The sequence below is a fragment of the Falco biarmicus genome, chromosome 1 (assembly GCF_023638135.1).
Source record: "Falco biarmicus isolate bFalBia1 chromosome 1, bFalBia1.pri, whole genome shotgun sequence".
Classification (NCBI taxonomy): domain Eukaryota; kingdom Metazoa; phylum Chordata; class Aves; order Falconiformes; family Falconidae; genus Falco; species Falco biarmicus.
Genome location: NC_079288.1, coordinates 27,386,657 through 27,401,721, shown reverse-complemented (window position 1 = coordinate 27,401,721; position 15,065 = coordinate 27,386,657). Strand labels below are relative to the sequence as shown.

The 15,065-nt window shown below is 50.0% G+C and overlaps 1 protein-coding gene across 3 annotated transcripts in view; it reads right to left on the bottom strand.

The window, feature by feature from the left end:
• Positions 1-13,702, bottom strand: part of SGSM1 (small G protein signaling modulator 1) — a 49,206-nt gene extending 35,504 nt beyond the window's left edge. For all 3 annotated transcript variants that reach the window (XM_056322578.1, XM_056322562.1, XM_056322570.1), the window contains exons 1-3: positions 13,622-13,702; positions 13,482-13,525; positions 103-178 (exon numbers count right to left, since the gene is read on the bottom strand). In XM_056322578.1, the coding sequence (XP_056178553.1) occupies positions 103-178; positions 13,482-13,525; positions 13,622-13,640 (139 nt within the window). In that variant the 5' untranslated portion in view covers positions 13,641-13,702. The remainder of the gene's footprint in view (positions 1-102; positions 179-13,481; positions 13,526-13,621) is intronic.
• Positions 13,703-15,065: the final 1,363 nt, after the last annotated feature.

Below are 15,065 nucleotides of genomic sequence, written 5' to 3'. Positions count from 1 at the left end.
GGAAAGCCACATACCACAGCCCCAGCGCCAGGCAGGGAAAAGCCCAACATGAAGAGGGTGTTCCTGCCCCCATTTCAAGTCAACTTCCCACCAGAGACTCACCACAGAAGGAGATGATGTGGCTGCTGTCCTCATGCACAAACTTCCTTGTCACTGCCTCCTCCATGATCTGCTTCACCTGTGGAACAGAGGCCCAGTTAGAGAAAACGCTGCATTTCAGCCACAGAGCAGAATGGGGAGACCTGCAGAGGAGTGGGCGAGATGCTCTGCTCACTTTGTGTCTGTAAGGACACTCCTCTGCTCTCTGAGTTTTCTAATTGCTGCTAATAGCACATGAGGTCTCACAGAGAATCAATGCACCTCTGGCTGCTGAGCACCACTGGCTATTTCAACAAGTCAGGTATAAAAAAAAATAAATGTGGTTTTGCTGTTGAGAAACTTCAAAGTAGGAAAACTATGAGCAGAGAATTAACTTCAGGAATCAAGTACAATTTACATAAAAGAGATCTTAATAAGGGTAACCAAATCTCATATTTAATGCTTTTACAGTATTGTTATGTTCTTTCATTTTATGAGGATTTGACAAATTTCATGTGACATTGCTGTCCCAAATGACTCCAACCATCTGTCAATGCCAAATTCAAGGATCACCTGGCACCAAATGTGACCAGGAATGCCATTTGCATAGCGATGCAATCAGCACTGCCCTCTGACTGACTGAGCCTCTACTGTCTATGACACATTATTGGCACTCATTTCAGTGCAATTAATCAAAAGGAAGCTGTCACACAGGTTGCACATCAGGGGAAGAACATAAATGGGAACCCACATAAATTAGGAGTGTAATTTTTGCAGACACAAGATGGAAGGTCAGGCCTGCCAGGTAAGCAGGCTGCAGAGGACAGACTGTAGCCTCGGAGAAGCTCCCAGGACTGCCTGGCTCATCCACAGCAGTAGGTCAGAGGAGCCTGAGGAGTCAAGGACTACCAGAGCAAGAAATCAAAGTACCCCTAGCACTGCTGCTCTTCCTGTGTACCTGTTGCTGTCAGCACTGACAACGCCCAGCTCTTTCCGTCCCACTGAGAACATCGCTTTCATAGCATACAGACCCCTCAGCCCTGTTTTGGAGATAGGGCAGGGTCACCCTGTACCTAAGTGCTCATGAACTTGTGGTGCATTAAAGCTGTTACACACCCCCTCAGAGCCGGCAGCTGCAACCACTGCTATGAGACTGGCTCCCCATGGCTCAGCTTGAGCAGCCTGAACAGGATTACCCTGCAGAGCTCATCCTCACCCTTCCAACACGAAGCACTTCCCACCATGCCTTCAGTCTCCACAGATGCACCTGAGCCAGCTCCCCGCTCTCCGGCCCACCTTCCCGTGCAGCCTGTGCTGTTTGCTTGGTGTTTTGGAGCTAGAAAGCTGGGCTAGAGCAAGCTTTGATTCAACCCTTCACAGAAACTACGTTACAAACTTGACTCACTATCAAAGGAGAGGATTTTTTTAAGTACCTTGACTTCCTATTTCTGATGGTGAGCTTCCAGCACTGCCATCAAACTGCTGTGTCCCCCCTTTGCTGAACATCACCTGTTTGAAGTGTGTTGTCCTACCTGTGTGCCTCCCACTGCTCCTGGGAGCCACCTTGCTGATGTGCTGAACTCCCTTGTCCTCCGAAAGGAGGACACTGAAGGGAACACCAAAATACATGCTGCTGCTCACCAGTAATGCAAACTTGCACTCTCAGCAGAAATTACTTCTCCCAGTGTCCACCAGTTGGGGGAATACTGCTCAGGGTGCTCTGACCTTCAGGGTGGGATTTGGCATGAAATACCCTTCAAGCTGGATGACGTGGGGGAGTATGGTCCTGTGATCAGGGCAGAGCAGATCAGGGAACACAGAGCAGGTCTGAGGGCTGCCTCAGCTCTCAAGCAACATCATCTCCCTTTGTCCCCACGCCTCTGTAGGACACAGGCACTGCACATGAGATGGGGAGTTTAGTGCTCAAGGAATTTGGAGCCTTGCTCAGAAAGTGCTAGAGAAGTAGGTGTTATTAATGAAGGAGGCAGACCTAGCCTGATGGCCCCATGAGCTGCCCTAGCCCTGGCAGCTGCCCTCTGGCACAATCCAGCCTGCTTCCTCGGCACCATGCCCGCTGAGCCTCACCGGCTAAGCCCTGCCAGCTCTTATCATCAGACCACAGGATCTGCTGTCCCTCCACCTGTCCCCACATCACTCCACAGCCCTGGTACAAACACTGCAGCCTTTCCAGGCAGATCCCAGCTGTTCTGCTCACAAGGTGCTGTGCCTCTTACAGCCAGCCTGTCCTACCCTGCTCAGAGTGGCGGTGATTTCCATCCCCAGCTGTCACCCTCCCTAATCCTGCTGAAATCAGCAAAAGTCCAGCTGAATGTTTGGTCCTTAAACATCCAGTTCCTCACTGGTTTTCCTTTTAAATACAGAGCTGTCAGCGTGCCAGGATTTCATCTTCTAGTGCCTCTATAACGTCTTGCTTTTCACTCTTTGGTTTCAAAAAATGCAGGGGAAAGGGTTCACAGTGCAGAGATGTGCGCATAAGAGAGGTTCTGCTTATCAAGATGCTCTCTCTGAAGGCACAGAGAGAAGGAAAAAAGCACAGGTCAAGACTTGGCCAAGCAAACCCCGCATGTATGAGAGACCTTTAATGGCATCATTTGGGGAATTAAACTCCTTTGCAAGATAAAATCAAGGTCAATTATGCAAAGCTGACAGCTCAATAAAGGAAATCCTTTTATGAATATGGATTAAGAAAAAGTCCTATCTAAAGCCAGAAGCATCTCACTGCATGTCAAAGCAATCAGGTCAGCTCCCAGTACTGCTCTGCTCCAGTGTGCTGGGTGACTAACAGAGCCTGCTTGTGAACCCAGGAGGAGCAGGACTTGCGCAGTGATTCCACCTGTATCTGGAAGATCAGATGAGCTGACAGTGAGATGAGGACCTTGGGACTGGCGGTGGCTCAGAGTGCTGGGAAATTGCCCTTGGCACAGCACAATACAGCTCCTACATCCCGACTCTGTGCCTGGAGCAGCGACTCGACTCCAGCTGCAAGAATGCCCCAGGCGCAGAGGGCTCTGCTTCCAGAGACCTGCAAGAAAGCTGCTTCTTCTACCTCACCACTGTGGCAAGTGGCCAAAAATTGCAGCTGTCCCTTATCAGGGCACCTTCCAGCAGGGTGAGGCAGGTGAGGTTAGCAAGCCCTTCCTCTCACTATGCCCAACATAGTTTTGCTCCTTGTACCATTGAAAAGTGCTGAGCACCACAAAAGGGGACAGCTGCAATCCTCATTTGGGCTTCACAGTTCCAGCAGTGTTTTATTTTAAACTTCAACAACAGAAGGAACACTGTGAAACAGAAATGGGGACAGAGCAAGTCCCAGTGACAGGAAAGGAGTCCTTCTCTTCTATTTGCTGTGTTATAGTGAGACATATCCCTTGACCTCAGCTGCAGGGGCAAAGTAGAGACACAGCACACACCTCATGTCCACGAGTGACCAGGTACACACCAAAAGAAGAGCTCCTCCTTTTCCTCCACCTGACATACAAGTGTCCAACGAAGACATGCCGATCCCTCCTTCTGAAACACTAATCAGTCCAAGAACCATCACCAATCACACCCTCATTGCAGCCCTGGCAGGGAGGCCCAGTGATGCACACCTCAGAGCCTTCAGGGATGTTCCAAGATTAGGCTCTCCCAGCAGGCTGGGCTGCCTTTTTCCAGATGGCTCACAGCCCTCACCTGCCCGGGATGAGCTTCCTCTGTCAGCAGTTCACAGACACTTGTCTCACTAGACAACTCACCTACTAGAAAATGATGAACACATCGCTATCAAATGTACCCTCATGGCAACACTGCTATTGTCTGTATTTTAACCCCCGCTCAAAATACACTTGAGAATCAATGCACGATTACCAGCTTCTGATTAAAACAGGAACATATTCAAATTTAAGCAGTATATTCAAATATTTGCCAGCCACCTTTCACGTAAGCCATCGTCTCACTGCTCTGATGCAATGCCTGCAGTCGCAGCTACTGCAGGACTGCCTTCTGTGGGGCAGCGACCATCTGGTTACTCAGTGTCTGTGGAGCAACCAGCACAGCGGGACTCCAACTCTGACCAGGCATCTTGGTGCCAACACAGCACAAACAACCTGCACTCTCAAGGCACACAAAAAAACAACCTTTCAAGAGAGACAGTTTAATGGAAAATTACTCATTAAAAGAAAAAAAGAAAAACAAACAACGCACTGTATTGACTGAGGTTATCACACTAAAAATAAATCAAAGATACATGAAGAAATAGAAATGGAAAGCGGATTGCAAGAAGGGCATGAAGGGCTAGAGCAGAACGGGAGCAGCTAAACAACAAAAACAAAGCCCCAACAGGTAAGGGCTAGACAGATGGATACAGTCTTGTAACAGAAAATGAGTTTTCAAACAAAACAATCTTACATTTGCCCATAAACAGACACAGCTGGCATCTGTAGGACAGCTCCAGCCCAGACAACCCCAAAACTCTTGATGGGTCTCCTGTGCTGTTGTCTGCAGGTCCCAAAGGACTCTTCCACCTGGACCCCAGCCCCTCCACAGCCAGCTGAGATCACAAATGCCGCAGCAGCCATCTGCCACGGTGCTCCCAGATCCTCTCCGGAAAGCGAAGCGGGTTTGTGACACTGCAGGGATGGAGAATGCCAGCTAACCCATGTTTGGCTCACTCTATAGAGAAGACTTGAACAGCCTTTAAACATGCTGCATTCCAGCATTTTAATGCTAATTCTCATATTGTAGCCAGAACAATCTCAACAAATGAGGCTGCCCACTCTTTATCTAGAGCCAGCCTAAGGAAAATGAGATGTTTGCTTTTCTTCTATTAGAAAGGAAATTAAAACAGCAACTAATAATTTAGCTGTAGGTAAACTCGAGAAGAATATTATAAAGTATTACACAACAATAAAAACACTCCTCCTGGCTCCAACTGTGAGCACAGCACAAGTCACCCCCTGCCAGGAGAGCAGGGTCACAGGGACACCTCACAACAAGGTCTCCACCCAAACACAACAGCATTAATTGCAGTTCCAAAAATACAACAGAAGACAAGCTAGTCCTGACATTACCATCTGAATCACTGACTCGTGAAGAAGTGAGCTAGTCCTTGGCTTCATGTGCATGTCTGAATTACAAGGAAAACATTTTTTTTTCCTCCTCGTCCCACCTCCAAAGCCAGATCCAAAAGCCACAGGCATTGAGAAAACTGAGTTATGGCATTCACCAGGGGCAACAGGAATCCTGGCACACCCACTTCAGACCAGCGATTTGAGCTTGCACCCCCATACCTGCAGCGAGGCTCCTGATCGCAGATGTCTCAGCCTTCCCTTTGGTTCTCCGTGGCCTGGCCCGCTCCATCACAGTCAAAACATTGCTATTAAAATTTTGTTTGACTAACCACTTTTTCTTCCCCCTTCAAGAACAAAAACAAAACCTTACCTATCCAACAACCCCCAGACCCCAAAGAGGGATGGAGGCTTGTGTCTCTCTGCTACAAAATTCCCAGGGTTAGACTTCAACTCAAAATCCAACGTTCCCGTAACAGTGCTTCTTAACTGTACCCAGTCCCAGCCGCCATTCACATTGGCGGAGCAAGCCAAATATTACAGCAGTTGCAATAACCACTGAGCTGCAGAGATCAGAAGCAAACCAGTAACCCTGGGTTTAATTAGTCTGAGGCAATATTGACTCAGAACTCTGTTTCACCTGGCTGGATTTTTCCAGGCAAGTCACCATAGAACCTGTACTCTAGATTATCCAGTGATGTTTACAGTCACAATTTTCCCTGCCATGCTTCTTGCAAAGCCCTTCGCTGGTTATTAAGGCATTTGTATTGAAGCACAGCATCTCCCATGTACTTGGCTGTGCTCATAACTCTGTGAAATTGTTCCTAGCAAGCCAGATGCAGAGTGGCCAGCTTCATCCTTTTCCCAGTCCTGTTTCAAGGTGAAGCTTGGTCACTTTGCCAAAAGGGCTGCAGAACAGCGAGCTCTGTGCAATACAGCTGTGATGACACCCCCAGGCGTGGGCCTGTTTGCTAGACCCTGCTCATGGCTCCTGGAGACGGGATTCTGGAAGACGGCCTCTGGTAGGGAGACACACAAGTCACTGAGCAGTGAGGCCAACAGCCGGGTGCTCAGACTCTTTTGTCCCACTCCAAAGGGGCAAAGCAGCCAGACACTGAAACATGTACATCCAGAGCAGTGGTGTAGAGGAATGAAGCTGGGTTAATTAGCATTGATAATATACAGCTGTGGGCTGGCTTCAGGGGCGGCGGGTTGGCCAGTGTAGATAAGGTGCAGCTGTGGCTGGTTCTGTTAAGTGCTTGAGAGTCAATGAAGAGAGGGCAGCCGAGGAAGAAGCAAGAGAAGAGAACGTATGCCCTGGATGAGGAGAGACTAAGAGAAGGCAGCAGAGGGACTGGCACGAAGAGTACGTTGGTATGTGACAGTGAAAGACCTTGTTGCAGCTGGCTAGTTTTGAGAGTGTTGTGACACAGTGGGAGAACAGAACCAGGTCTGATTTCCACCCTTGTAGTGGGACCTCCCACAAAGAGAGTCACTTCATATAAATAAAAGCTACAATAAGATAAATGCCTTCAGTGATTGAGTTGGTCTTTGCAGAAGTGTTTTTAGAAACTGCTATTGATCGAGCCTGGTCAGAAACAGCAAGACCTTCTGCTGAATGTTTAAGTAACCCACATTCTGAAAACAAAAGATTCATAGTAAAAAACATAGTGGAAATTGAGGTGTCTTCTGCTACCTTTGAACGTCCACCTCTGCATGGGATGCCAAGGATTTGGGTGGGATGAGATGATGCAACACCAGAGCCAGAAAGCTGCACTGCCTGTATCCTCTCAGAATCTACCTTGCCTAGGAGGGTAATCAAGCACTGACTATCATGGTGCCAGACAAAATTAGCCAGCAGCACTGCAAGAGCTCTGAAAAACCCCAGCAGATACAGGAGTAGCCCTGAAAATCTCTCTTCCTTCCCAACTCTTTTCAAGACTGCAGGAAGATGACTCTTGCCTCAAGTAAATATGCAGGGAATCAGGAAGAAGCATCCCTATAAGCATCCAGCACAAACAAGCACTGTGTTCAGGATCCACAACTGCTGTTTGTCAGTGAAGTCTCTTTACTAAATCTCAATGCGTTTCTTTTCCACAAACTTGTTTAATCTGCTCTTCTGTGTTAAAAAACCTCACAAAACTAAACAAACAAACAAAAAATTAACAAATATCTCCCACATTGATGATACAGGCTTTAAACTTGCTTTTGTCTGTTTGTTCTTCCAATTCTTTTATGAGCTGGTGTTTCCTCATTCTCATTGCAGTCTCCAAGTGCTGCTTTGATTATGTGTTTGGAAGTTAATTCTAGCACTTAAAAATCCCATTTTACATGTCAGTTTTGGTGCAACATGTCCATGTGGGCACTCCTTGCAGTAATCTGAGCGTTTCTTTAATTGCTTCTCCAAACCAAGATCTCTTTCCAGGAATAAGCTCTGGTTAAGCTCCACAGGAAGCAGCTTCCCATACACGTGCAAGACTTTCCATGCAGTGCTACAGTGTTACCATTTCTCAGGTATTATGCCAAAGGATCACTTGGTGAAGCAGATGCAATATTAAGACAACCCTAGACACATTTGTATCTGCAAGGACAAACGTGATTCACTTGCACCACAGCTCCAACAGTCATGCTGCAGGGCTTTGCCACCCGGTCAGCCAGCCCACACTGCCCAGCAGAAATGCCAGCCTCTGGCTCTCAGGCTGACTTGTACCAAACAGTTGGACTTGATCTCAAAGGTCTTTTCCAACCTAAATGACTCTGTGATTCTATGATTCTAAAGGTGGTTCAGTGTTCAAGACAAAGCAAGTGCAGAATCGCTGTTCAGCTCTAGGACACAAACCCCAGGTCCTCTACTTGTGTATGGACTGTGCGCTCCAGTGCCCCCAGAGCTCTCTGTGTGCTGGGTGGATAGAAAAAACAGCACTTTCCATCACACTGCCTGTGCTGCAGCTAAAAGCCACTTTTTAAGCTAAAGTGGAACTTCTTAGTCCGATACCTCTCACAAACCAGATTTATCCTCTCATTTGAAATGTCTGCCTATTGTCTGTCTTGCTGCTACAACATCCTTTTTTTAGCAGACTTGTTTACAGAATTCACATTATCAAACTCAGTGTTGCAAGACAGTTTATCTTCCAAAAGCAGGTGCCAGACTTTTCCAGCACCATCACAAGTTGCAGCCAAGCTCTGCCACTTACCTAAGAGTTTATTAGCTGACCACTAAATAATTCCAATTAATTGTGCTCCGGTCAGTTAAAATACTGCTAGCTTCAGAGTACATGCACTATTTATACGCACAGACTTCAAGGACTCTCACCAGCCATTTCAATGGACCAAGGGAGATTACAGTCCCCTTGCACCACAGGAGGACAGCACCGGGACAGCTCTAATGGCACCACGCACTTTACATGCACTAGCCTTTAAAGCCATTTGTCAGCTCCATATTCTTGCTGCCACAGAAACATTGATCTCAATCCTACCAACTGAGACCTTTGGCTTTTCTAAAAGTCTTATTTAATTATTCATCATCGCTTACTAAATAAAACACAGCACCTTCTGCAGCTAGGATATCATCCATGTGATACACGTGGGATTTTCAGGCCAGCCAGCAGACCTTCCCCAGGAACCACGTGTACTCATGGCTGGGAACTGGGCTGAGTCTCCTTGGGGGGTAAGGGGGAAGCAGAACTCTGAATATTTGGGCAGTTAGCTGGAAAAAGAAATTAAAAAGGCATTACATTGAAGGGTCCATAAAGCAACATTGTACCTTGGGAGAAATGGGAACGATCCCAGTGATGCATATTTGCTGACAGTATTTTTCAACAGACCTTCTTCATAGGGCATCAACTTTTGGCCAAAAATCCATACATACAACACTAATTTAAGATCATGTTATAGCTGGTTCTATTCCTGTTGTGCTTGTCAAACGCAAATTTCCCTGCCATCTGTTGGCACTGCTGGTACCACTAGCTGTAAGATGCTCAATAAAGGCACTGAAACATTTTAGGAAAAACTTTAGTCATTTCTCTGTTTCCAACGTCTGATCTCAAAGCTTTACCCTGCTTTGTTCTGCACCCATCATGCCATGAAGCTGCGGTTTTCTGAGGTGCTAAACGCTACACTGACAAGCAGTTTGGATTCAATTAGCAAACATGGCAAAGACTGACACTACCTGCACTGAAACTAGGTGGAACTTCCAGCCCCGAATTGCTTTGAAGTCCTAAATCTGTGCAAAACCAGGTATTTCCATGGCAACGGCCAGGATACCAGGAGAAGAGGATGACCTTTTGGGAGCAGGGAGGAGAGGCTGGATGGGGAGGAAGGAGGCTCCTCTGGCATACAGATCTCGTCTCCTTGAATGCTGAGAAGGAAGGAGGAAAGCAGCATGAAACCTCTTCTGGGTACAAAACATCAAGCCAGGGGTTCTGAAGCATGAAAGCACTTCTGCACACCACTGCTTTTATCTTCAAAAGAAGAGAAAATGGTCCCCAGCGATTAGTAATACTCTTTTCAGAAGAGATTGATGCAGGCAATCGAGAAATGCTGCATTAAAGCCATCTGTTTACTTTTAATATAGGAACGTTTGAAAAAGGCTGACCTGGGTGCTTCAGAGACGTCAGAAGGTCCCTCTGCAAATAGAAGCTTTCATTACAAACCTTCAGCTTATCATACTCATCTTCATTTTGCCTGAACAGTTTTGATGGCTACACAAAGGCCTTTTTTAAAAAAATTGGCCTTGAGAACATTTAAAGCTATCAACATTAATTTTTCAAATCCTAATAACATTAAATTAATTTACAATTTTCTACCAATCCAGAATGAAATAGCTGGCAGTGACAGCTGCAATCTGATATTTTGGAACTATGGGCATATGTACGTGCTCCAGAAAAACAAACTCAAGCTGCAAAAATATTGCTCTTACCGGTCACTCTGTGTTACTTAGCCACGAACTAGACAATATGGCTGCATAGCGGGGGCACATCATTTAAAGGGTGGGAGGAAGAGAGACTGACTATTGTCCCTATGATACATGATGATGCAATTAGTCAACAGCTACACAGTGACAACCATACAAGCTATTAAAAATAAATCTTATATCCGATAGAAGATCATGGGACATCAGCAAGCAAGCAGCCTGTAGTCAGTCAACAATAGTTTTTTAAAACAATTCTAAGAACAGGCAGCAACATGTTCTATACAGGCACAGCAGCTGTTGATGAGTAAAAGAGTTAAAGCTGCTTGCCGAGTGGAAGGTTAAAATATAAACTACGTTTCTGCAGAAGAATAAGCAAGACAACTGATTACTCCCCCTATTCCATTCAGCTTTTCACACAACTCATTTTCCAGGCACAGTATAGTACAGCCTGTATTTCACGGGTAACACCTGCTTCCCCACCTATTTTTCTATGCAGTGCAATTACCTGGAGGCAGTCAAAAACATACCTCAGAATTCTCCTCTGTTAAAACTGAAATGTGCAAAAGAAGGGGAGAGGCATGGGTTGCAAGAATATTTTTAGTTGAAAATCCAAAGCCATTTTAAACATCGATATTTCAGGCTGTGGGTTTTTAAAGAAGCCTCATTCCAACCGATAATAGCTCTAAACAACAAAAAAAAAATCAGGGAAGATTTGGTTATGCTTCTTATCTTGCATACTTCTACTCCTTCCCTTGCAGTCAGCTGACAAATAGTCAATTTTGCTATGACCGGGGGGTGGGGGGGGAAAAGGGGGCGGAATATGACGGTGATAGCACAACTCATTTCAACTTGTAAATCTACTGCAGAGCAGGAGAGCAGGACTTCTTAAAAATAAAAATGCATTAACCGTGGCAACAACCAAATATTAAAGCCCATTTGCTCACTGCAGTGCTTTCAGTAATTTTGATCTATTGTTTTATCTACCTTCTCTAATCAGACCTTGTCTTCACAATATTTTATTTGTTCAGTTATTCCAGTAGGATGACAGATGTGGCGTGGCTTCCAGAGTACGATCCATAGCTGCCCCCGGTCTCAGTGGAGCTCACCTGCACTTGAGGACCCCAGCAGATCACATAGAGCCATGGCTGAAGCAACATCAGATATGGTCTAATGAAATGAGAACACACAGTTTTGTGAAAGGTAAAAATTCTGGGGTGGGGGGAGTGGGGGAGACTTCTGCAGTTAGCCCCTTCTACTACTCCCTGAAGTCTGCAGAAGCACTGGACTTAACCTGAAGTCAGTTTAGGAGGGGAAGAAAAGACAAAACCATGAACAAAACGGGCCTAGCGAGCAGGGAGCAACAGGCAGAAGAATGCCCCACCAGCTCCCAATTTCAGACATGCTCCTAAATAATTAACTATATAATGCATGGAATCATGTTTCCCCAGGTTTTTTTAAATCCTAACAGAGCAAAGCCCAGGTGGAGAGAGCACACAGCACGGGTCTGCCATGGAGCATCCCCACCTGCACAGCAGTGCACAGACAGCCCCTTCTCACAGGACCAGGGTCCCTGCCAGGTCTTACTGCTTCCAGCTGGGAGAAACCTGAAGTGCAACCGCCTAGTGCCTGCGCAGGCAAAGAACCCACACCTGCACCAACATCCTGAGGCAGAGCCCCGAGCAATGAGACCCACCAGAAAACAATCTCTGCTCTGCACCTGCTCTGCCCTTACTAAAGGGCTGCTGGAGAGATACTAGACTGTGTCAAACACCCACATTACAGCACCATGCCACGTTGGCTGGTAGCTTTTCACCAGGGCAGAAGGGCTTTCCCCTTACATCACCTCTCTCCTTCAGTCTTTACTTGCATTCACCAAACCCTCATACAATACATTTATTTTACCAATAAACAGCAGAAGGGCATGTCACAACCCTTGGCTCTCCTCCCCTAGGCACAAGCTGCACTTTCTTCAAGCACATATCCCCTGGAGGAAGGGCAAAGGGAGAGAAGCCCGTACTAAACGCCAGCGCAGAAGATGCTCATGTGCAGTGACAGCCTGCAGAAGCCACAGCGGTCTCTGGAAGGAAGCTCCTGTCCACTGGCCGAGCAGTTTAATCAGCACACTGATGGGCAATCCCTGCCTACCACCCTGCAGCGGCAGTTGATGTGCAGTCTGCTGTTTTGTCTCTCTCCACTCGGGAGGCGTAGCAGACAGACAGTAATAATGAGATGTCAGCTTTATCCAGGATGCTAAATAAATGTCATACCCTTTTTCTGGTTTAATAGCTGTTGCCAAGGCAACAAGTAGTATTCCTTACCACCACACCCAGCACAGGATTAAAGGTGGGAAGCAGTCTCGATGAACAGTCAAACGCACTGTGCTGTCACCCTCCTCAGCCCTACCACCCACGGTCTCCTTCACCCTACTCCGAGCAGTGTCTCCAGTAGGGACATTCCACTTTCTGGAGCTGGTAAGCTGGAGATCAAGATGCTCATAAAACCAGAAACAAAATGTCCCACATCATACCCTCCAAAATCCCAGAGGAGGTGACCTGCAGGGACAGGCCACAGGCAAGAGATGACAACAGCTCCTGGCAACCCAGCACTCCACCACAGAGCAGAGCAAGTCCAGGCTCTGCAGCGGGTCCCACAACATTCAGCTGCTTCAGACAGCTCTACAGCTGCAGATGGGTGGCAGAGGCGGCCCTGCTGGCTCATGCAGCCCACCTCCACACACAGGCAACACACCAACTCCGTGGCAGAGCACTGGGACTCTCAGCTCCCCATCTAGCTCACTGTGTTAATGCCACACACATTATAAACACCAAGTGCTGCGCAGACAGAAGGAGCCTGAGTCAGCTCAGCATAAAACACAGTATAAACCAAGAGTTAAAGATGCCTGAGAGGAGAGATCAGCACAATCAGATGTCAAACGGCACCGCTCGCACAGGGCACGGGGGCACACAGGTGTGCGGGCCCCGGCTCTGCGCAAGGGCCCTGCGGGCGGCCCGGCCCGGCTCCCGGCAGCAGCAGCGCCGGGGGTCGCCCCTTCTTCCCCCGCGGAAAACCACAACTTGTGAGCGCGGCTCTGCCACCAGCGAAGGGCGATTTTCAAAAAACACAGGGCACTGGGGTGCCAAAATTCGCCGGTGCTGTAGGGATGCTCCTCCGCCTACCCGGGAACCGGGCGGCCCCGCTTCGCCCGGCGCCTGCAGCCCGCACCGCCCCCGCGGGCTCACGCTCGGTCCCCAGCCCTGCCCGGCGTCGGGGGTGCTGGGGGGGGGACTGTGAAATCGGCCGCCCCAGCACCGGCAGGAGCCAGCGGGATGCCGCGGCCCGGGGCTCCCCTCCCGGCAGGGGGTCACCGAGCTGGGACCGGGGCTCCGGGGCTGCTCCCGCGGGGGCCGCCGCGCTCCGGCACCCACCTCCTTCTTGACGGTGCGCAGCAGCCGCTGCCGGGTCTCCGCCTCTGTGGAGGGAACGGGGAGAGGCCCGTTAGTGTAGTGTGGCCCGGCCCGCCCGCCCGGCCCCGCCGCCCGCGCCCCCGGCCCGCCGCCCGCCCTACCCGCCGAGGCCGCCGCCATGGCCGCGCTCCTCCGCTCCGCAGCGCCGGCAGAGTGGCGGCGGGGCCGGGCCGGGCCCACCGGGCCGCACCGCCCACCCGCGCCCGCCGAGGTGGGGCCGCCGCCGCCGCCGCCAATCCGCGCCCGCCGCCGGCACGGCCACGGCCGCCCCCGGCAACGGGCCGCGCTCGGGGGCGCCTCGGTTGGGCCCGGGCCCTCGGGGGGCGACCCCGAGGAGCCCCTCGGGAGAGGGGGGCGAGGGTGGGGCTCAGCCCGTGCCAGGCCCTCGGGGGGCCGCGGCCAAACCCAGACTCTCAGGGGGACCTCAGCCGAGCACGGGCCCTCAGCGGGGCAACCCCAGACGGGCCGGGGGTCCTCAACCAGGCCCGGGTCCTCAGTGCGGGGGTCCCACCTAGGCCGGGCCACTCGGTGAGGAGTACAGCCAGGACCCCCAGCTCCCAGGGCCCCCAGGTCGGACCCCCTCCAGCCCAGGCCCCAGCACCCCCGACCTGGGGCCAAGGTGCCCCCAGGTACCCAGGGGTGGCGACCCATGGGGCTGGGTGACTGACATGGGGCCGGGGCGAAGGCCGCAGCCTGGGGCGAGCCCTTGGTGTGTCCCTGTGCACAGGGATGTGGCGCAACAGGCACCGTTTGGGAGCTCTGGGAGCCACACGGAGGTGCGAAGAAGCAACATCCTCACAGCCGTGCACCATCCAGGCATGCTCCTGTGGGCTCTTCTGCACTGGGAAGGCGATACATGAGCTGAGAAGACCTATTCATAGGAGACCCAAGACACCTCCCATCAAAATCACAACTGCTTCAGAGAAAGCCCTGCCTAGCAGCTGCCATTAACGTATCTTCTGTTTTTCTGTTTCCTCGTTTGCTGTTCCAGGACATTTCCATAGAAACAGGATCCCGGCTCCTTCGCAGTCTGGTTTCCAATAACTACAAACCACATTAGAGTGAGGGCAGCAGTGCCTGGCCACGCTGCATGCCGGCAGGTGGCCTCTGGCCACTGTCACGGCCCCAGCTGGCCCGGGGCCCTTGCTGCCACTGCTTGGGAGAGGACTCGGTCCTGGCATGGAGAGCAGGGAAGATGCTCCCTAGCCTGCCAGCTCCACAACCCTGGGAATTGCTCCTCTACTACACCTGGAGCTGGGCTGCATCCTCTGCATCGGAACAGCTGCCTTCGCTCCCTGCTGATGCTCAGCGGCCCTGAAGATGGCAGAAACCATCCATCCCAACAGTTCCTTTCTGGTGCCTGGCCTGGGCATTTGCCTGCCAGGGAGCTCTGGACTTGGGATTAATCAGAATCCGGTCCCTTCTGTACTTTACCACTGGCACAGAGGCGAGGAGAATAGTTGTGCCATATCTGTTGTAGAGAAAACCTGTTCCCTTGTACGCTATTTCTTGTGACTGTTTACTTGCTTGCTAAATACCCTGTGA